The sequence below is a fragment of the Pinus tabuliformis genome, chromosome X, assembly GCF_031772625.1.
Source record: "Pinus tabuliformis cultivar Carrire ecotype Pingquan chromosome X, CPIR1, whole genome shotgun sequence".
Taxonomy (NCBI): Eukaryota; Viridiplantae; Streptophyta; class Pinopsida; order Pinales; family Pinaceae; genus Pinus; species Pinus tabuliformis.
This window is the reverse complement of record NC_142308.1, coordinates 1,540,356,232-1,540,380,513: the sequence shown is the minus strand read 5'-3', so window position 1 is coordinate 1,540,380,513 and position 24,282 is coordinate 1,540,356,232. Positions and strand designations below refer to the sequence as shown.

At 38.4% G+C, this 24,282-nt stretch overlaps 1 protein-coding gene across 1 annotated transcript in view; it reads left to right on the top strand.

Moving 5' to 3' along the window:
• The window catches only part of LOC149145922 (uncharacterized), a 182,884-nt gene that overhangs the window by 109,660 nt on the left and 48,942 nt on the right, over positions 1-24,282 (top strand). The window contains exons 6-9 of the mRNA XM_089447375.1: positions 16,294-16,368; positions 16,577-16,660; positions 16,789-16,850; positions 17,052-17,121. Coding sequence (XP_089303501.1) covers positions 16,294-16,368; positions 16,577-16,660; positions 16,789-16,850; positions 17,052-17,121 — 291 coding nt within the window. The remainder of the gene's footprint in view (positions 1-16,293; positions 16,369-16,576; positions 16,661-16,788; positions 16,851-17,051; positions 17,122-24,282) is intronic.

Genomic DNA, 24,282 nt, shown 5'->3' with positions numbered 1-24,282 from the left:
GTAAAGAATCAATACCCTATGCCGCGAATCGATGATCTTTTCGATCAAATGAAAGGAGCTGCTGTCTTTTCAAAAATTGATCTTCGATCAGGGTATCATCAGCTAAGGATTTCTGAAAATGATATCTCTAAGACTGCATTCTGGACACGTTTTGGACACTATGAATTTACTGTGGTACCATTTGGGTTAACAAATGCGCCAGCCGTATTCATGAATCTTATGAACAGTGTTTTCCGTCAATATCTTGATAAATTTGTACAAGTCTTTTTAGATGATATTCTCATCTATTCCAAGAATGAAGAAGAGCATGAAGATCATTTGCGGATAGTATTGTCCTGCCTTAGAGAACGTCAGTTATATGGAAAACTATCCAAGTGTTCTTTTTTTTCAGGAAAAGATTCATTATTTGGGTCACATCATATCAGGTGAAGGGATTTCAGTAGATCCTGAGAAGGTAAAAGCGATCATGGAATGGCCAATACCGAAAAATGCACATGAGATTCGAAGCTTTATGGGTTTAGCCGGTTATTACCGGAGATTTGTGGAGGGATTCTCCAAAATCGCAAAGCCAATCACAACCCTTCAGCGTAAAGGTGTTAAGTATGAGTGGACCGAGGAATGTAATAAAGCATTCTCTGAACTCAAAAGACTACTCACTAGTGCACCAATCCTAAGAGTCCTTGATATGGGCAAAGACTTTACGGTATGTACTGATGCATCCAAGTAAGGGCTGGGTGCAGTATTGATGCAGGATAAGGGAGTGATAGCTTATGCTTCCAGAAAGCTAAAACCTCATGAAGAACTCTATGCTACTCACGATTTAGAATTGATCGCTGTATTGCTAGCTTTAAAGATTTGGAGACACTATCTGGTGGGACGAAATTTTACACTTAAAAGTGACCATCAAAGTCTACAATATTTGTTCACCCAAAGAGACTTAAATGCCAGGCAAAGACGATGGAGTGAATTCCTAAGTGAATATGATTTCGGAATATCATATATTAAGGGAAAAGAAAATGTAGTAGCCGATGCTTTAAGCAGGAGACCTCGGATATTTTCTCTCATACCCATTAAAGTGGACTTAAGACAACGAGTACTGGATCGTCTTATAAAAGACAGCTGGTATTTAAAGGTGAGAGCAAGTCTTGAGGGAATTAAGGCAAAAGAATCTAAATTTGAGGGTTATGAATTAGAAAACGATGGGATCTTACGATTCCATGGAAGGATGTACATTCCTGATGATAAAGATCTTCGAGATACCATCTTTGGGGAAGCCCACAAAGTAGTATATTGTGCTCATCCTGGAGTAGGGAAAATGTATGCGGATACCAAGAAACTCTTCTTTTGGGCAGGCATGAAGGGTGATATCACTCAATTTGTTGCAAAATGTTTGGAATGTCAGCAAGTAAAGGCAGATCATTGTCACCTAGCGGACCTCTTACAACCCCACGACATTCCTATGTCTAAATGGGAGACCATTTCTATGGATTTTATCACTGGACTACCTCTTACTTCTCAAAGACACAATGCCATTCTAGTAGTGGTGGATAAATTAACAAAAAGTGCCCATTTCATTCCGGTAAGAGATACTTATGATGTTGCTGACGTAGCTCGAGTATTCATAAATGAAATTATCAGATTTCATGGAGTACCTAAGAAGATTATATCCGATAGAGATTCGCGATTCACTTCCAGATTCTGGACTTGCATGCAGACAGCCTTAGGTACTCAGCTAAATTTAAGCACTGCTTACCATCCTGAGACTGATGGGCAAACTGAAAGAGTAAATCAAGTACTTGAAGACATGTTGCGAATGTATGTAATGGATCAGCAATCACACTGGGAAAAGTATTTACCCTTAGTCGAATTCGCATACAACAACAGTTACCACAGTTCGATTGGGATGCCTCCATTTGAAGCTTTATATGGCAGACCTTGCAGAACACCGTTAAGTTGGGACAGGTTAGAAGATCGAGTGATAATAGGACCAGAATTAATCCATGAAATGGAAGCGCAGGTCAGACAGATTAGACAACGATTAAAGGAAGCCCAGGATAGACAAAAGAGTTATGCTGATGCTCACCGAACTGATAGGAAGTATGAAGTAGGGGATCAGGTCTTCGTCCGCATCAAACCAAATAAAAGTACTATTCGATTCGGAAAAGGGACAAAGTTGTCACCCCGATTTATAGGACCGTTTAAAGTCGTGGAAAGAGTTGGACCTGTTGCCTATCGTCTTGCCCTGCCACCTCACCTGCATAGAATTCATAATGTATTTCATGTTTCTGTATTAAGACATTATATAGCTGATCTATCTCATAACCTCCAGTGGAAAGAATTGCAGGTATCGGACGAGGGAGTCATAACGGTCGAACCGTTACGTATACTGGAACGTAGAGTTCGACAGCTGAGGAACTGTCTGGTGGACCAAGTTAAGGTCCAATGGGACAAGTATAGTCCTGGATCAGCAACTTGGGAAAATACAGAGGACATATGTCAGAGATACCCTAATTTATGTCCATTTTGAAGAACTTTACACTATGTTTAGTATATATTTACTTCACTACAATCGAAGACTCAGAAACATTTTGAATGATTATGGATAAACATGAAACTTTATGGCATAATATATGTTTAAATTCCTGCAGGTACATGGATACCAAAACAATATATGTGGTTCATTTTACTAAGTTATAGTTGTTAAAGTAAAGACATTTATTTATTTTTTTGTCAAATATGATCAATGGGATAGAAATCAGGAAGTGAATACATTCTAGATGAACGTCAAAAGACATGCATGGAATATGGCAAAATATGTTATGTTGTAGTGTCATATGTGAATAATACATGAGTTATTTTGAATATGCTGATGCACATTTTACAAATGCATGGGTAAGTGTATGATTGCAGGTAAATGATCCAATTTCCGAGATGACCACGTGATGACAGAACCTCAGAACAATTAAAGCTCAAAGTGATTCTATGATAGGGTAGTAGCCCTAATTTTACTGGGAGGGGTGGAGGTGTTACCCACCGTTTATCCTCCGAACCCTGGAGTCATGGGAGGACTGTGCGAGTCACGCTCCCCTAGACGTGTGATGATGACTGCCGGATGCCTACTGGGAATCAGGTCGGTATAGCCGACGCTGTCACCTTAGTGTTTATGAATGGTTAGGTCAGTAAAATTGACGCCATGGCATACTCCAGTAGAGGACGGATAGGATGGGAGCAGAAGAGATTAGGGAGGATAGGATGATTTTGAATAGCTTGGGGACCTGGATAGAAAAAGGTCATGTCCATTAAAACCTTGAACCTAAAACTCTAAACTTCGGGACGAAGTTTTCAGAAGGGGGGGTGTATGTAACGACCCATCTAAATTGATCCATTATATAAAGTTTTAAACTTTATAATAAAACAAATATGATGAAATTTAAATAATAAATATGTTAAGTTTTATAAATATAATTGAACTTTATAAACATATATAAGTTAAATTTTCTAAAATATATAATTAAACTTTATAATATATATATATATATTAAATTTTATAAAATATATAATTGAACTTTATGATATATATAAATTAAATTTTATAAAATATATAATGGAACTTTATGATATATATAAATTAAATTTTATAAAATATATAACTGAACTTTATAAACATACATAATCTAAAAGCGTAAAACTAAACTATATGCTAAAACATACCAAAAATCATTGCAGGACCCTTTTAAAAGGGGGCGCTTTCAACCAACTGAAAATTGATAACAGAGCGCACTTGCCAGGAAAATATCTGAGAGCTTAAATTGCATGGAAGGCGTGTCGAGTCGAGGGAAGGCGGTGGCTGCAGGTAGGAGGGCGGCCACCGCCAGGCCCGTAGATAAAACCGGCAGCCTGGATCGAGAGTGGAGGGGGAAAAAACCAGAGAGGAGCAGAGAGAACCAGAAGCAGAAATTCACCAGGAGAAAACGAGGAGGAAGATAATTATCCATTGGAAGAGCTTTAAGCCGTCTGAGGTTCTGGGCATGGAGGGGCAAAGAGCTTCTGTTGAGAAGCTTTCTGGATTGAGCAGCTAGGTTTGCTCAGTCTGGTTGGGTGGTATTGGTCTCCCGGAGATTGGATCAAAATAGCCACGACATCACCAGCAGAATCACCAGTTCAGTAGCAGAATCAGCAGCAGTTAAGGTAAGTACAAATTTAATTCTTCAGGTTTTCTGTATTTCAGATTCTAGTTACTGTGTGTTTGGTTACTACACTACAACCTTCTCTTTCTTCGAGGACCACGTTTCATAAATTTTCAGACTGGATCCGTGAACATCAATCAATCGTCAAGAATTTCTGCATCAAACAATCTACTTTTCACCAATTAAAATTGAATCAAATCGACACTTCTCTGACAGCTGTACCCAGAACACAGTAACAGTAACCACACACCAAATTCTGAACCCAGAACACTGCAGCAATAAACAGAAGCAGCTAGAACACAATTCAAGAGACGTACACTACTTCAATAACCAGAAACCTGCGTGCATACGCTTCTGTGTTTGGACCAACCTGCGTATACGTGGTTTTTACTCACAAAACCAGCGTGTATACGCGCCTTCAATTCACCGAACCTGCGTACAGATCTACAACAGATAATTCACTCTTCCAAATATTCAGTTATTAGTTAACCCAGATTACCAGATTTATAGATCAAGCACGCACCGAATATAACGGATCAAAATCATACAAAGATACTATTATTCAAGCCTTAAGATTATGACTCATCAATAAACTTATCCTTCTCCTTGCGCTCAGGTTCCTCCTTCATTCAGATCCAGATCTGCACCATAACCCAATCACCAGTATTCCAGATCTATCACTTTATCAGATATTCAATAATTCAGATGATCCTTTGCCAAATGATCTCCTTCCTCTTTTATAGTCTTAGGCCTTTCACAATACCATGGTCCAAAACCATAACAAAACAATACCATGGATCCAATACTTGGGATCAACACTTCTGACGAGATACCATGGCCCAAAACCATAGGTTCAAATTCCAAGGACTAAATACCACTGACCAAAAATAAGTTTTCCAACATGTACGCGCTTTTCCTTGCGTGTATACGCATACGCGTCTTTGTAACGTCTAACCCGCGTTTATACGCGTCTTCGTCTAGGTGAACCTGCGTATATATCTTTTCCTTCATTCTGAGAGCCTGTACTGAGATTTGTCACCAAAGTGAGTTGCCATCAAGGACAACACCTGTGCCATACCAGTGCCATAGCGCCAACCTGTGTCATAATGCCAACAGGAGGGTTTTGTGTTTTAAGGAAGTTGGTTTCCTAAGTGTTGAACTATTGTAATTATTAAGGTTTTGTGTGATTTTAATGAGAGACGCTAGAATAGGGAATTAATCAAGTATAGTGAGGCATATTTGTAAGTGTTTTCGAATGTAGGAGAACATGAGAGAATCAGGATAGTTGAGAGATTTGAGAATTAATTGTAAAACTTAGATTAGGAGTTAGTTCATGATTTTGTGGATTAGAGAGGATCCTTAGAGATAAGGAAGAGATATTAGGATTTTGTTGAGAAGGTTATGGATCTAAACCAGGAATTGGTTGTAGAATCCTTTTGTATAAATGTAAGCCTAAAAGGCATAGTCAAGTTATATAGTTAGCTGGTTAGCTAATTAGAGGTTGTGAGTTAGAGGTTTGATTGTAAGCCTACGGACAGTTAGGAAAACAGAGACCACTGATTAGAATATCATGCCAGAGAGAGAGAGACTCGTATGTAAATATTTATTTATCAATACAGGGAATTCGATTTTGAATTGTGTGGTGTGTATTGATTAATGGAGTTATGAATTGTGTGTGAATTAGAAGTTTCTGCATAGTATATGTATGCAGGTGGAGTTCGAGCAGAACACTGAGAATAAGTGATATGAAGGATCATATTGGATTGCTTGAATCCATTCGAAGGATCACAGTCGAGATTCAGGAGTGACTGTGTTAAGAAAATGCAGAGTTAAATCAAGAGCGAGTTGTGTTGCAGAACAACCAAAAACCAGAAACCCTGAAGAAAACTGAAACCACAGAAGAACACTGAAGAAATGGCATAAAAACAAAGTAATGAGAAGGATGAAGAAGTGAGGTGTCGATGCATAGGAGCCGTTGGATCTATGAGATCAACGAATGAGGTTGAAGGCGATGGACGACCAAGATTAAGTCGCGTAGCATAAAGTAAAAGGAATAAACGATGGAGATTAAACTCAAATGCTTGCGGAAGAAGAATGGCGGAGGAATAGATCTGGATCGTTAGATCGACAGAACCATTAGATCGACGATTATTGCATGGGCAAAATGCGTGAGCGTTAATGCGCGAGAAAAGTAGTTTCGTAGGCGGAAATGGTTTATCGGGTGGAGAAAAAGTGGTAAGTGGTAATTCGGAGTGGTCACCTGATTCCATTAATCAACCGACACGTAGCACGTCGGAGGAGAGAGAAAACCGCTTTATTGGGCAGGTAATACTCATGCAAGTGGCTCACCCGATATCGTTATTAACCGTTGGATCAAATGGGTTTTGATCAACAGTGGAGGATCACTGATTAGTTTTGTTGATCAGGTGAACGAACAACCGTCGGATTGAATGGTAAGATCGACGGCGGAGATTGAAGCCAATAAGGCTTGGGAAAGAGCGGACCCGAGAAGCTTATCAACGCGAGTTAAGTGATTTGAGTTCTGGCGGATGAATGGGTTTAAGTGGTGATACGACGCGACAACCGTTGATCTGGTGGAGTGAAATCAACGGTGGAGGCTGAATGCGATGAGAGAGCATCGATAAATGTGCAAAGGCCGACAAAAGGTGAAAAGGTAAGGTTAAGTGCGGTTTATGTTATATTTCTATTATACGAGAGTTATAATAGAAATAACAGAGTTAAAGGTATTTTGGGTTAAGTCAGGTTTAACCAAAGTCTAACCATGGTATGGTTAAGACGAGCGGATATTAAGAATTAACCAAAGGTTAAGAAGGGTTGAATTAAGTTCCGCTCAAAAGGATTAATTAAGGGCCAGATTATGTATAGTCAAATATAACGTTTCCGCATAAAACTTAATTAAGAACATTAAACCTTGGTTAAGAAGGTTTTCATCATGGATCAGGTGATTAAGGCCTGGGACCAGTGACATGCAATTTTATTTGCATAATGTGGGTATTGTTGGCTTAGCCCAATATCATTTGGTATCAGAGCAGAATTGTGGTTGAAACAATTGATATCAGAACAGAATAAGGAAATTCTGTGTAAAAGGTCTTTGAGAAAATTTAGAACAGAGTTATGTTTTAAGATGTGTATGCAGGCAAGAGGAGATCATATTCTAATCTGACAAATAGTAGGCACACAGAGATAATGTGTAGCAGAATATTGGGAGAACTTGCAGATGCAAGGCAACAAAGAACAATCCATTCAAAGTGCAGGTGAATGGTAGAACAAGATCATGTAGAGGTCTTGAAGGTGAGATGATATGTTTTTATTATAATTTGATTTGAAGATTGGAGGGTTTGTGGTCTTTATATTGATGCACAGGTAGCAGCATAAGAAGATGAGAAAATTGCAGCAACCTAGAGCAAGGAGTGCTCAATTGGTTCCAGAGGAAAGAACTAGAGAGATGCCAAAAGACTGAGCTTAGAGGAGAGAAGCTTAGTGAGGCATATGTAGCAAGAAGGAGACTTGTTATTGCAGAGGTATTGTTGCAGCTCACAAAGGCAATTCCACAGAGGATGTGGGTAGAATTGCTAAGGGATGAAGGAAGCTGGTAAGAGTTTCTAAGTGAAAGAAGAGGTGGTCAGAACCTAGTATTTCATTAGTGATTGAAATACAAGAGGACAGTTGTGTTCTTAGAAGATGCAGATGAGTTGAAGCCTAGAAGGAGCAGAGAGAAGTGCTCAAAAGAGGTTCCAAAGATAGAGAACCAAGTGCTTGCCAAAAGACCAAGTACAGAGGAAAGCTTGGTGAGGTAAGTGGCAGCAGGGAGGACTTGCTGTTGTAGAGGCTTTAATGCAGCTCATAGTAAGTGAGTAAGGAGCTCATGAAGATAGAGAAGGAGAAAATGACTACTGATAGTCATAGCAGAGGTTTTGAGGAAAACCACAACAGAAAAAAAGTGAAGAAAGAGAATGCCAAGGTAAATGGCAAGAGGATGAGTCAAGAGGAAATTGACAAAGAGATTGCTGAGATGAAAGAACAACTCAATGTATTAAGGATGATACTGGAGGAAAACCAAAGACTAGGTTAGGTCTTGAAGAAAAAGCCAGTGAAGTGGTCTAAGTTACAGAGAAGGCTACAACAAAAGCAAGTAAAGTGGCTGATGGAAAAACTCAGAGAAGCTAAGTTGGAAATGGAAGTTTCTATTTGTGAACCAGAGCAGGGTGAAATTCTGGGTGAAGAAGAAGGAATTATTGATGATTTTTTGAACTGTTGGACAAATGCAGACCAACAAGAGAATGTAAAACCTTATATTGTTGAATCTAATAATTTTGATGTGATTACAAGTTTTGCAGAGGATGAACAATCTTTTGAAGCTGTCAAAAGTATGGAAGAGTATCTTTCAAAAGATAAAAACTCTGAAGTAAAGAATGATGGAGAATGTCTCTTGAATGAGAAAAGCAGTGAATTATTGCAGCAAAAAGAATTTAGTAATACATTGATGTTTGAAGCTGTGACAACACAGGAAAAATTTCTTGTGAAAGGAGATGAAATTCAGTTTGAAGAACTGATATGTGAAGCAACAGTTGAGACTGTTGAACCTTGTAATTTTCAAATTGATAATTTGTGTATAAATGCAGGAATCATAAGTAATGATGAAGTACTTATGAAATGTCATAGAGAACTTGAGTTGCTGGAGTATTTGCTGGGAAATTCAGAGTATGACAGTGTGATTGCAGAGGAAGGAGTTCACTACAGTGGACAAGAGCAGAAAGACATCATTAGAGCAGATGATGTGGAGGGGAGACTAACTGATAGTCTTGAGAGTACATTAGAGAATTCTTTAAAGAGGTTGAATCAACATACTGATGTGCTGATAGAAGAGGAGAAATCAGAGCAGCATATTGAAGTGTTGCCAAAGGAAGAAGAGGCACTGAGGCCTTATGTTTTTGATTTTAATAATTGTTTTGTGAGTGCAGGTTTAGAAGCAGATGCTAGAAGAAATTTGGCACAGATGAGCAGCCAAGTAAAGATGGTAGAAGAGGATTATGTGGAAGAATTTAATGCATGGAACAGAGATGTTCAATTGCTAGAGAGAATGCTGGAAAGTCAGGATTCAATGCAGAAAGAGATAATCATGAAAGAGAGTAAGGATGAAAGGAAGGCAGAAAAAGTAAGCATAGGAGTAAGAGTAAGAGTAAGAATTCAACAACTTCAAAGAGAAGAACAGTAGCTTGAAGAGTTAGTGGACAACAACAACAACCTGAAACAAAGAGAAAGAGGTAACAATGAGTGGCAGAGTATGTACCAGTCCAAGGATGTGTTGGAGATGGAGATTGAAGAATTATGGCAATTGATGATGAAACAGTCTATATGGAGGAGATTGACAACAGCAGGAAGTGTGATCAATCAGAACTTGAACCTGATTGGCAAGGAGAGAAAGATGAAACAAAAGACAACAGACATACATCAGCAGCAAAGGTGCAGAGCATTCAGACAACTACAAACTAAAGTTTGGGACCCTGGAGGTTTTCTATCAACATATGAAGACACATGATTAGGAGATCATGAATGTTTTCTACTTTGGGAGTCTGATGCAGGAGCATTTAACTCAGAAGAATCATTGTATTATAGTAGACATAGGGGGGTCTTGTGTTTTAAGGAAGTTGGTTTCCTAAGTGTTGAATTAATGTAATTATTAAGGTTTTGAGTGATTTTAATGAGAGAAGCTAGAATAGGGAATTAATTAAGTATAGTGAGGCATATTTATAAATGTTCTCAAATGTAGGAGAACATGAGAGGTTCAGGATGGTTGAGAGATTTGAGAATTAATTGTAAAACTTAGATTAGGAGTTAGTTCATGATTTTGTGGATTAGAGAGGATCCTTAGAGATAAGGAAGAGATTTTAGGATTTTGTTGAGAAGGTTATGGATCTAAACTAGGAATTGGTTGTAGAATCCTTTTGTATAAATGTAAGCCTAAAAGGCATAGTCAAGTTAGATAGTTAGCTAGTTAGCTAGTTAGAGGTTGTGAGTTAGAGGTTTGATTGTAAGCCTACGGGCAGTTAGGAAAACAGAGGCCACTGATTAGAATATCAAGCTAGAGAGAGAGAGACTCGTATGTAAATATTTATTTATCAATACAGAGAATTCGATTCTAAATTGTGTGGTGTGTATTGATTAATGGAGTTATGAATTGTGTGTGAATTAGAAGTTTCTGTATAGTATATGTATGCAGGTGGAGTTCGAGCAGAACACTGAGAATAAGTGATATGAAGGATCATATTGGATTGCTTGAATCCATTCGAAGGATCACAGTCGAGATACAGGAGTGACTGTGTTAAGAAAATGCAGAGTTAAATCAAGAGGGAGTTGTGTTGCAGAACAACCAAAAACCAGAAACCCTGAATAAAACCGAAACCACAGAAGAACACTAAAGAAATGGCATAAAAACAAAGTAATGAGAAGGGCGAAGAAGTGAGGTGTCGATGTATAGGAGCCGTTGGATCTATGAGATCAATGAACGAGGTTGAAGGTGATGGGCGATCAAGATTAAGTCGCGCAACATAAAGTAAAAGGAATGAACAACATAGATTAAACCCAAATGCTTGAGGAAGAAGAATGGCGGAGGAATAGATCTGGATCGTCAGATCAATAGAATCGTTAGATCGACGGTTATCGCATGGGCAAAAAGCGTGAGTGTTAATGTGCGAGAAAAGTAGTTTTGTAAGCGGAAATGGTTTATCGGGTGGAGAAAAAATGGTAAGTGGTAATTCGAAGTGGTCACCCAATTCCATTAATCAATCGACACGTAGCACGTCGAGGAGAGAGAAAACCGCTTTATAGAGTGGGTAATTCTCGTGCAAGTGGCTCACCCGATATCGTTGTTAACTGTTGGATCAAATGGGTTTTGATCAACGGTGGAGGATCACCGATTAGTTTTGTTGATCGAGTGAACGAACAATCGTTGGATTGAATGGTAAGATCGACGACAGAGATTGAAGCCGATAAGGCTTGGGAAAGAGTGGAACCTAGAAGCTTATCAACGCGAGTTAAGTGATTTGAGTTCCGGTAGATGAATGGGTTTAAGTGGTGATACGGCGCGACGACCGTTGATCTGGTGGAGTGAAATCAACGGTGGAGGATGAACGCGATGAGAGAGCATCGATAAATGTGCAAAGGCCGAGGAAAGGTGAAAAGGTAAGGTTAAGTGCGGTTTATGTTATATTTCTATTATACGAGAGTTATAATAGCGATAGCAGAGTTAAAGGTATTTTGTGTTAAGTCAGGTTTAACCAAAGTCTAACCATGATATGGTTAAGACGAGCGGATATTAAGAATTAACCAAAGCTTAGGAAGGGTTGAATTAAGTTCCGCTCAAAAGGATTAATTAAGGGTCAGACTATGTATAGTCAAATATAACGTTTCCACATAAAACTTAATTAAGAACATTAAATCTTGGTTTAAGAAGGTTTTCACCATGGATTAGGTGATTAAGGCCTGGGACCAGTGACATGCAATTTTATTTGCATAATGTGGGTATTGTCGGCTTAGCCAACATCATCTGATCTCTTCCTATCGAAGAGCTGTCCACATCTCCTCCCAACTGGGAAGAGAAGCCCTGCCCAAGATGCTTTGGACAAAGGTTTCCTAGTCTTCAGTGACTGCATTCAAGGCATTCTTGACCATAAATTTAGCATATGGTGTAGCCCCTATGGAATTTAGTTGGTCATGGATCCTTTGCAACCTGAGAAGGAAGGGATCGATTTCTTCTCCTGACTCTCAAGCAACATCTTTCGCTGAATGGAAGTTGCCTCGTACAATGTGGTCAAGGCCTCCCAGATTTCCCTTACTGTGTCTTTCTCAGCAATATGTGGGATCACATGATCCTTGACCCCGTCCAAGATCATGCACTTTGCTTTTGCCTGAGCCTCCTCGTACTTCTTGAGAGGATCAACATCGACTAGAACAACAACCATACTCAAGGCATAATCTTTGATGCGATTTTTATCCAAAACTACCAGGATGCTGGCCTTTCAGATGACGAAGTTGGATGCTCCATCCAACCTGTCTTGATCCCTCAGTCCGTTAATGACCATCTTTGCTCGAATAAATATCAAACTGTTTCTCTTCTCCCTCTTTTGTTGCTGCCCCAGCAAAACTCGAATCTGGATTTCTTTGGTGCTAGAAATCCTCTAAGGAACAAGCTTCCTTTGAATTTCGATTTTCTTCACGGAAATCCTTCTACCAACCACTGTCGAACCACCCCTCTCTAATCTCTCTTTGCCGCTGCTCAGCACTGGATCTAGATTTCTTAGCAAGAAATCTTCTGAGGAACTGATTCTCTATACTTTGCTTCTTCCCCACTAGGTACTGTTCTGCATCAACAGAATCAACACCCCACCTGCAATTCCAGATGAAATCTGTGCTGCACCTCTAGCCACGACAACCGGAAAAACAAGACTCAATAGTCTCCGTACTTGGCCCAGTAACCACTACGCTTCCCTTTGCAGCAACAACGTCACCCAATCAGGTTGACGCAGGCTTTGCGTGAGCCTCCCTTGGTGACTGCGTCACCCCTCCTCTGCTCTCTGGGCCTGAAATTGTGCTGTCTCTCGGGACAACTGTCTTCCCGCACAAATTTTCGCTTGTCCTTTTGCTGATGGCTTCAGTCCTCATTGATCTGCAATTGCTCTGATACCATGTGAAAATTTTTTAATCTAACAAACTAGAAATCCTACTGCAGTAAACTGATTCACATTACCTACTTGTGTTCTTCATTTTAACAAGTTATTTTCATAAATATTCAGAAAATATTAATGCAAATACACTGCAGCCTACACCACTATACAGATCAAGTACTGAAAAATAAATGAGACAACCACACAAAGAACACACTTATTTTTGGACTAAACGTTCCCAAAAAACCCAATGTGGGAAAACTAGTGCAGCAGATATGAGGGTTTTATTATTAAGCAAATTTCTGAATACAACTAGGGTGCCAAATCTGGCTCACCCAACAGAGAATAAACTCGACAGAAGTACCTCTATCCGAAGACAGATATTTTGGCGAATCTAGCAACTAGATGAACAAACCCCACATGTGACTGCGCTATCCCCAGTGTTGTGCAGCGATGGTTGCTCCCAGCTCTGTGCTGGAACTGCATCACCTCCTCTAGGAGCTGCGTCACCCTCCCAGTGAGCCTTCCCGGCTCATAAATCGATCTGTTGAACTGATGCCCGATCTGCCTCACAGAAACCCTAGCGCTGCCTTTGCGTGGCTGCGTCAACCCCTCTAGCTTCTGCGTCACCCACCTGGAGCTGCTCTCTCTCCCTGGTGCTGCACTGCCTCTCTGTTATGTATTCTTGGCCTTGAACGAAAGTCCCGTTGCCGAACTGCCCCTCTTTGCACTAGAAGCTTACTCTGAAATTCTTAGCAAACCACGCCCCAAAATTTCGATCTAGCTCAAGTGCTGCTGTCTTTGTGTGCGTTCTCCAATTGACCCCAAGCCTTCCTTTATAATTTTCGTATTGAGAAATCAACGACCGTGATCTAATCTCTAATCAACGGCTAAGATTAAATTAGATTTGATCCTAGTCACTTAGAAGCTTTTCACCCATATTTACGTTAATTCACTTTAATTATTTTAATTTCCTAAGTTTTAACTTAGGCACCATTAAAAATAGTTAATTATTTGAATAACATGCACTCCTGGTGGAATTTCTCCAAACAATTTTTGGGTCTTGGAGATCTCATGTGTTCTATTCCTTCCACAAAATTTTGAAGCTAGAGCACATCCAAGGCTACCCAAAAAATAAACAACCAACAATGATTAATGATGTTTTACTTTTGTTGTAGAGGCCATTTAGAGCCTCCTTGGTTATGTGTTTTTGTTCTAATCTCTATATCATGTATGTATTGGACAGTGCACTGGGTGCCATTTTGATATAATGGATATATTCATGAGCCTACTTTGATCATATGTTGTCTTCTCTCCATATTCTAATGCTTTGTGTTTGGAAACATGAATGAAAATCTTTAAAATTATGTTTTGTCATAAAAAAATATATATATAATGTATTTTTTACAATGACTAAGTCATTGAAATCAACTAGGCCGAGTCAACACTGAGTCGAAGTCAGAGTCAGAGTCAACCCTCAGCCGGTTCCGAACCCGAGTTGGAGTTTTAAAACATTGGTACCAATATATGTCCGTCATGCAGCAAATGAAATAACAATTTTACGAAACACATATAGAGCATAAAAATCACTAGCACGTACCACAGATTAGTAGATAGAAGAACAATTCCAAAGTCTTTCTATTATGAGAAATACAATTCCAACAGAGCAAGGCTCAGTTCTTGCATTACAGATTACATCATCCAAATATGAGCTGAGGAGTTCAATAACTTCCTTATATAGAAAATGAGAGGATAAAACCCCTCCAAGTGGAAATAACGGCTAGTTGGCTTGATTCTCATTAAAATAGTCCTATATATTGATATTTCTTTGAAAATAACTTGTTCTCCACCGTTGATTTTTTATTTTTGAGGAAAAATTCGAATTTCTCTTAAAACCTGTTTTTTATTAATCCAAAAAATAGTATTTCAGACTAATATCCTCAAAAAATTCACTTGGATTTAACCACCAAGGTCCAAGGGGTCAAATTTTCTTAAAACATTCATTTTTCGCTTGGTGGGGCTCCTTCAAAAATTAATTCTTCTTTGACCCACGGATTTTTGATTATTTTCCACTTGGAGAGAATTTATTCTTTCAAATGATTTTTTGTCTCAACATTAATTAATTTTCTAGCTTAAGATTTTTTATTTAATTTTACAAGAAAAAATAATTAATTGACTCGAGAGGTGATCAATAATTTTTTTCCACCCAAAAATATTTTAGCCACGGTGTCTAATTATGATTAACGAATCCGCTACACTAAAATATTTTTTACATCAAGATATTACAAATTAATTCAACCCCTAGAAGGGGAAACACACATTTAGACAGACTCTCAAGACATTACCCAATTCTGTGACACAATATGATTTAGTATGAAACCAAGTGTCTATAATAAAATAGTTTAGCCATGTTGTTTGACTATGAGTAACCAGGGACTAAAATATTCCTAAACACACTTTTACATACACTCAATAAGCACTTGGACTCAGCTAAGACCTTGTCAACAAATTCCACCCTAGCTTTGGGGTTATAGCTGGAAGAAAAACTCTGCCGATTATCTATGTTTACAAACACACATAATTTGGGGAGGTTAAAAAACTTCATAGGATGAAATCCTTTGACAAAAATCATAGACTTACCTAGGTGTTGTTAAATGGCTTAATGGTCATACTAGTATCATCTACAATAATTTTTGCAGAAATTGGGTGTATAATTATAGAACTGGAAGCTGAATGATGACATTGATTTGAAAAAATTTTGATCCACTGCTTTGTACTCTGCTTCTTGGATTGTTAACAAAGTGTGGTTAACAGATCCCATGCAATATTGGCAGGAGGTTGACCAGCTAGAAATAGTTGCATGTATCATTAGAGGAGGTGAGTATGGAGATGCAAAACCAATAACATGTTATAACTATTAAAATGCCACAAAATAAACTGTAGGCTTATTTCTTTCGAACTCTTGCATACCAAAAAATTGTAAAATCAATTTTAAAATTTAATGTGCTGATTAACATGAGAAAAATCCCCAAAACCTCAAATATGACAACTTTTTTGTTACGGTGCCACTATCAAGGTTTAACTGAGTATAAGCAAGGTATGCTTCTAATAAACTAATTCTACCCTTGTTTCTGAATCCCGACCCAGCACATAAATGTAGTTTTGATTCATAATACACGTACAGCGATGCTTTTATCTGTCAATGTATCAATTTATGATAGTATGTTCTTCCTTGCATTCAATTTATGTTATATTGAATATTGGTTTTGCTTCTTGATGTTGACTGTTCCTGTTCTTGAAAAAGAGAATTTTGGTCAAAGAGATTCATTTACATATATAAACAAACAGGACACAATGGATTTCTGCTTCTGATAGCATTAACTATTATATCATAAAGTGTGTTTTTTTTTTTTTTGTTGTAGGGTATTTCAGTTATGCTAGAGAAGAACCGAGGTCTCCTGAAGCTTCAGCTAAACAGTGCTAATATTGGAGATGAGGTATCCTCGATTTTTGCAAAGTAATTGCCTTGGAGGAGGAAAGCCATAGCAAAGTGATGTCATGTTATTTCATTTCATTTTCATTATAAATCAATGTAGTGCTTTGATCCTTAATTTTTCCATATTTTGCAAATGTTTTGACATGATTTTTCTCTGCATGCACCGACTGGAAAATACTGGCTAGTCATAATGTTTAATTATTGTGCAGGGTGCTAAGGCTCTTGCAGAAATGCTGAAAAAGAATAGCTGCTTATCCGTTATAGAGCTCAACAACAACATGATTGATTATTCTGTACTATATCCTTCCCTTTTCCAGTTTACATTTACAATGCTGTAGCGATGATGTGAATGATTGTTGCATTTTCAATTATATAAAATGTCCAGATTGTTTAAATGAAAATTGCTTGGAAATGATAAAAGGGATTTTCGGCTCTGGCTGAAGCTTTGATTGAAAATAAGACAATTCGAGCCATACATCTGAAGTAAGTAAAAACTTCCTGTGCAAAGTTCCTCCATGGCTGTAATTTTTTGACTGAATTTATCACTTGTAGTCCAAAATAATTGGTCATTCTTATATGATGGTGATGCTTTGACCAAAATGCAGATTATGCTTTTCTGGGCTCCAATTATCAATTGATCTGAGGTTGACTTACCTCTTTTTACTGTTTTTTCATTGATTATAGTGGGAATTATGGTGGTGCTCTTGGAGCATCTGCTTTTGCAAAAGGACTTGAAGTGAACAAATCTTTGAGGGTATGTATTTCAACTCTAAGATTTTAAAAATGCTACCCGAAGCATAAGATTTCTGCTTACCCTTTCAGATCAGGTTCTCTTGATGTGTAATGTGTGCCAATACTACACAATAATCATCCATGGAATTAATTCCTTCTAGACAAGATAATTTTTATATGTTAAATGATATGCTTGGTAATCAATGAACTTTGTGAATGGTATCATGTTTTAGGACTTGAATCTTAAAGTTGGTTATTATCTAACTAAAAATGTTGAATTAGGAGTCAGGACGTCCATTCCTGGGGCATGGAGTCTAGTGCTATCTTTATAAAAATAAACATAATTCATAGTATGTATACCTAAATTATGGTACTTAGGATATTAATATAATTATTAAAAGGTGCATCACAGCATAGCTTTATGTGGAAGGTCATCTTGAGGCCTACTATAGTGTCCCCATTTTCAATTTCCCTTATGATGCAGTTAGGATGGATTTCCAGGATGTGTGACAACTAGGTCACAAGAGCGAGATTGCAACATCAGTGAGTGTGGAGGGTTTGGAGTTTTATGGGATCCGATGGAGTTTGCTTGTAATGTCCCCATTTTCAATTTCTTCTATAGTACAGTCAGGATGGATTTCCAGGGTATGTGATTGATCTGTAAATTGTTGTGGATATTCCACTAGATAGTTCGTCACAATAGATTTGATAATAATATATTAAAATTATGAATTTTTACACTATTACAGTTTTATTAAAATTCTAGATCTATAAATTTAACTGTAATTAGTGCATGCACGCGAATGAAAATTATGCAGAAAATTAGAGAACGACAAAATAAGCTCTCATACACACACATAAGACATAAGATATGCTCTGGGTAACCTTTTCGGGAGAGAACCCAGCGGGAAGGTGAGGCCGCTTTGCTCTCTTTCTCTGTCTGGAAAATAACGTTGCAAGTACAAAGAAGTAATGACTGTGGCTCGTGGGTTGCTACAGTTTACAAATCCTCTCTGTGTGCTCTACCTCTTATCTCTTCTGGCTATCTTTGCTCAACTATGGAACAAAATGCTCTCAAAAGAATGGAATGCCTCTTCCTCCTAGTGGCTTGGTTAAGTTTGACTAAGTTACTAGATAGACTCTTCTAGAGTCTTTTACATCAAAAACATGTGGCTAACCCCTTTTCCATGAATAATGGGGCTGACGTAACATCCGCCTGAACTATAGATGTGAAAACATGAAGGTCAATTTCTGAGTGGCATAACTTTTGCATACAAACTTCGATTGACGTGCTTCTTGCGCCGTTGGAAAGATCTTTGTGTGTAGGATAGCACGAAAAGGTGCGACACCAAAGAGGCAAAGTTTTACCCCCCAAAAAACGTCATTTGATGCCTCAAAATGCTCTCGGAAGGTTTCAGACCCCGTTTTGCCAAACTTCGTCCCGCCGGTAAAAACAATCCTGTGATCTGATTCCTCCATTTTTTCCACTACAAATGCATCGAGATGGATGACAAACAATATAATGATCCGATTCGGATCACATCTCCCCATTTTGGGAGTATTTTGGTCTCAAAAAGATTTTACTGAATGAGGTGAGGAAATTTTCCTCCACCTTCTCTTTGGCGTACCATTTAGCTTTGCCCGGGGGTTGTTCCTTCAACCTAATCTGCCAAAGGTCATGCTGCCCATGTCTTATAGTTTTGGACCTCTTTTGCAAAGCTATATCTTCTGTCAACTTTGCCCGAGCGTCTGGTGCCAAATCCTCCATAGAAGGTAGGACCTGTTCTTGTTCCTGATCTAGCATGGAAGGCTCGTAGGGTTTCAAATTTTTTACATTCACAATTGAGTAAATGTGCATATATGGTGGTAAACTGAGTCGATATACATTATCACCCATCTTTTTCAGTATCTCAAAGGGACCATACCTTAGAGCCTTGATTTTCTTACCAGGCCCCTACAGCCTCTCCTTGTTCAACTGTAGCCATACTCTGTCTCCCACCTTGAACAATTTCTTTGTTCTATGCTAATCATGCTTGGCCTTATACTTCTCCTACGACTTCTGCAGTGTGTCTTGTACTTGTAGATGGATCTGTCTGATCTTCTCTATAAATTTTTCAGCTCTCAAAGCATCTCCTGTAAGATCTTCCCTCCCTCCTTGTTTCCCATATGCAATATCCAAATCTAAGTCGCATGAAGCGCTGAAATGTTTCAGAGTTTTCCAAACGGGTACGTTTAGAAATGTCACCTTCCAAAAATGGAAACGATGGCCGAAACGTCAACGGAAACGTCATATGTATTTATATATATATATATATATATTTTTTATAAGTAAGTGAATAACACATTATCTTGCAATAAAAAAGGGAATAAGATCCATAGATGACAATAAGAAGGAAAACCAAGTCTATATTAACTTGTAATACTCATAAACTTGAAAGCAGGAAGCATAAAAATTTGATTTGTACTTACCTGAACTGCTAGCTGATCCCGTGAAGTTGACGATACTGTTGCTGTTTGCTCCAATTACCCAGGGAGACCAATTCCACCCAACCTGATTGAGCAGAGGCTGGCTGCTCAATCCAGCAAGCTTCTCACAGAAGCCCACTGTCCCCCGTGCCCAGAACCTCAGTCGGATTAAAGCTCTTCCAATGTCAGACCTCTCTCCCTGCTGAATTCCTTCTCTGGCTTCACTGCTGAACTCCTCCTCTGGCTTCTCCTCCGTTTCTCCCCCCCGTACTCGGTTCACAATTCCGGTTTTATCCACGGGCTTGGCGGTGGCCGCCCTCCCGCATGCAACCACCGCCTCCCTCTTTGTTGCCACGCTCTCAGACCATGTGCTTATCCCGATCCTTATCCTTTAGCTACGGTTTGCCCTTTTGTCCTATTAATGTGTTTTATTTTATTATTAAGTTTCTAACTTATTGAATTTGGACTTTACATTTAATATGATTATCATATATCTTTTTATTAATATTATTTAAAATATAAGGTTTATAACTTTATATTAATTAATTATTATTATATATATATATATCATTTCTTAACTTTTCTTAACCTTTATAAATGGGTCGTTACATACACTCCCCCTTCAGAAAACTTCGTCCCGAAGTTAGAGTTTTATCTTATCTGATTACTTATGATGGTAATTAGTACCCCTTTCTTAGCTTTAAAATTTTATTTTAATATCAAGAGACTAAAACAAAATTAGAATTTTAGGTTTACGATTTAATGGACATATCGTGCTCCATCCAGGTTCCCAAGCTATTCTAAAATCAACCTATCCTTCCTAATCTCTTCCGCTCCCATCCTATCCGTCCTCTACTGGAGTATGCCATGGCGTCAGTTTTACTGACTCGGCCATTCATAAACTCTAAGGTGACAGCGTCGGTTATACCAACCTGATTCCCAGTAGGCATCTGGCAGTCATCATCACACGTCTAGGGGAGCGTGGTTCACACAGTCCTCCCATGACTCCAGGGTTCGGAGGATAAACGATGGGCAACACCTCCACCCCTCCCAATAGAACTTAGGGCTAACACCCTATCATAGAATCACTTGGAGCTTTAATTGTTCTGAGGTTCTGTCATCACGTGGTCATCCCGGTAACTGTCTATTACCTGCAATCATACACTTATCCATGCATCCGTAAAATGTGCATCAGCATATTCAAAATAACTCACATATTATTCCCTTATTAATTCATTTATGATACTACAGTACAACATATTTTTCCATATTCCATGCATGTCTTTTGACTTTCATCTAGAATGTATTCACTTCCTGATTTCTATCCCATTGATCATATTGACATGTATAAATAAATCAGATCTATAATATCTTAATTTCTATCAGAAGTAAAATCATTCAACTGTCTTAACTTTACTTCGACAACTATAATTTAGTAAAATGAACCATATATATTGTTTTGGTATCCATGTACCAGCAGGAATTAAACATGTATTATGCCACAAAATTTCACGTTTATCCATAATCATTCAAAAAAGTTTATGAGTCTCTGATTGTAGTGAAGTAAATATATACTAAACATAGTTTAAAGTTCTTCAAAATTTTCATAGATTAGGGTAACTTTGACATATGTCCTCTGTATTTTCCCAAGTTGCTGATCCAGGACTATACTTGTCCCAATGGACCCTAACTTGGTCCACCAGGCGGTTCCTCAGCTATCGAACCCTACGTCCCAGTATACGTAATGGTTCGACCGTTACGATTCCCTTGTTCCATACCTGAAGATCCTGCTATAGTGGGTTGATGCGCTGCTTGGTCGTTGCTGATTACTGCATGAATTCTATGATTTTCTTGATTGTTTGATATTGGTCCCTCTCCAGTCCTATGCGACATATTCGACGAAGCTTCAGGGCAATCCCGTTGAAAATGCGGTCCCCCACATCCCCAACAATTTAGCGGCATTGATCCTCTTGACTCAGGACGTGAATTTCTAGAGAACGAGCTTCGTCCTCTCATGCTGATTTCTCTCGAATTTCTACCTCTGTTGGCAGTCCCTTGAGATGACCATGACCTAGCGTTTGATGATTCCGAGGCTATAGTGTTTACTGCCATGGGAGCTCTTGTTACTATATTTCTAGAGGTAGACCTGTTATCGTAAGGTGGCCTTGAGCTACCTCCGTTGATAAAGTTTCGAGGAGTCTTTCCAGGAAATCCTGATTGTAAAGGTTCTGCTAGCCCTATCTCTTTTCTGATTCCAAGGTGCTCTTCTGCATAACGACCACACTCAACCGCCTCGGCTACTGATGACGGTTTCCACATGCTTACCAAGGCTCTAATGCGAGGATTTAACCCAAATATGAAGCGTTCAGCTTGACGTTCATCAGAATCTAAGTAGTGAATGTATTTTACAAGCTCCATAAACCTAATCTCGTACTCTTCCACCGTTTTATTTCCCTGAATTAATGTATGAAAGGCTCTCGCTTGCTGTTGTTGAAAGTATGGAGGTAAATACTTTGCGCGGAACCTTTCCTCAAACAGTGCCCAAGGAACATTATCCGATGTAAGGTGCAGCTGCTTTTCCAGATTTCCCCACCAAATCAAGGCACTTTCCTTTAGTTGAAACACGACAATTTTTGTTTTTGCTGAAGATGAATATTCTCTTAACCTAAAGCATCGGTTCATTCCTTCCAACCATGCTTCAGCGCGTTCACCTGCTCGACCTCCTGAGAATTCTGGGAGTCTAATTTTCTGAAGCTCCCTAGAAATGTCTTCTCTCGATCTTCTGGGCTCAAATTTATTTGGTTCCGCTGAATTGGTGGCTGCATGTTGAAATTCCTCTTTGGTTTTAGCCTTAGTTGATTCTTTTAATGTCTCCAATAAGGCTTCCAAAGAGTTCATTATCACAGTCAATTCTGGCGCTGGAGCGTTTGATGTTGACAATGGTCTTGGTGGTGACGAAGGTGATGGGGATGATGATGGCGACGGTGGCGGCATTAATGGTGATGATGCTGCCTGGTCACGTCGTCGTCGCTCATACGTCCTTACCATGGTAATGGTCCCTGAACACATAATAAAATTTCTATAAAAATTTGAGGTGGATAACCGAATTTTAACACACAATTTTCTTTTGCAACATCACATTTATAAACGGGTATAGTTTTGCTATTTTTACCCGCTAGGCGGATCTTACTGGTACCGAGGTCAAGGAGGGTGGTCTCGCGACCTCCTTGTCCTAATGCAGGGTATTCTATCCTAATATGAATAATGTAGAAGCGTATGGTTATTAGCTCCTAAGGTAAGACATCTAAAGTTTATTTACCTAATAACATTCACAAAATGAAAATGTTAGATGTCTCGTTTATAATGTTCATTGGTAACATACTTGTCATACCTCAATCTGACTATTACATTTAAGGGAGGTCATATATATCTATCTCCCGAATATATTACTTGGATATGGATTTAAATCCAAAAAAGAAGGGTTGTGTTGTTTCCATATTAGTTTGACCTTTAGCCGTAAAATTTACCATAGACATGTCCTGATTAAAATCTAGAAGAGACAAAGTTCATCAGTGAATCATAAAAGTAGATTGGATTTTAAGCGGAGGAAGAATAATTTAGGAAAGAAGTGATTTATGATTTCGAGAACCAGTTCTGTTAAAAAAATGGTTCCGTCCAAGGATGTAATTAGTACAATTTTGTTCTCTAACTGAGGTTTTGGAAAGTTTTTTTTTTTTTTTTTTTAATTTGCACTTAATACTTTAAGGGTTGATGCAAAATGCTATTTGACTGCAATAGGATTCATAGAGGATTCATACACATTTATAATTCTACATTAACGAAATCTTTTTATTCACATCCAACACTGATGTACTTAGCAGCCCCAGGAGCCTCATTTTAGTTCTGCTCTACAAATCTGGAAATCACAGAAACTCACCATATTCCAGATCTGCCCTAAGAACTAGAAATCTAGATACACTGTTTTCATACCTAAATCCTAGACTTGAGTTTGAAGCTATAAAACTGCAAGTTGAACCCTCTAACAGCATACTTTAAGACTTAAGAGCAGATTTATATGTGTAAAAATCTGTCTGCCAAACAGCTAACAGAACCTTGTGATTGTATCTTCATCACTGATCATTTTCAGCCCATAAACACCAGTCATACTTATCACCCCATTTGAATAGGTTGATGTGTATAGGCCAATATTTCTCAAATACAAATAAACTAAGTGGATTGTCAACTATACCATTATAAAGAAGTCAATCATTATATACTTGATGAATATATAGAAATAGGGAAGCCAACAGAACTCGAGATTTTGGGCAGAACTGTACCCAACTGATTCTGAGTGAATGCATATGATTCAGAAATGCTTAAAGACATACATTGCCATAAGGCTTCTGTTCCTTACTATGCGATGATTATGTCATTACATGGCTAAAGAAACTTGATGTCAGACATGCTAAAATGATAATCAGTACAATCATAATTGTGAGCAATCATGCTATATTGCTGTTATAATAATGCCGAGACATGTGAATACTGATTTCATACATGGCATAGTGATGTGATCAATATAAGAGAGCTGAATGTCAATGCTAAACCAAGGTCCTGCATTTGTGCAAGTGTGATATAGTCATAAGGATACTATAGTGCGAGTCATAGTCTTGTAGAGTGTGTGAGGTCCAATGTCTACACTTACAGTGCACTGATC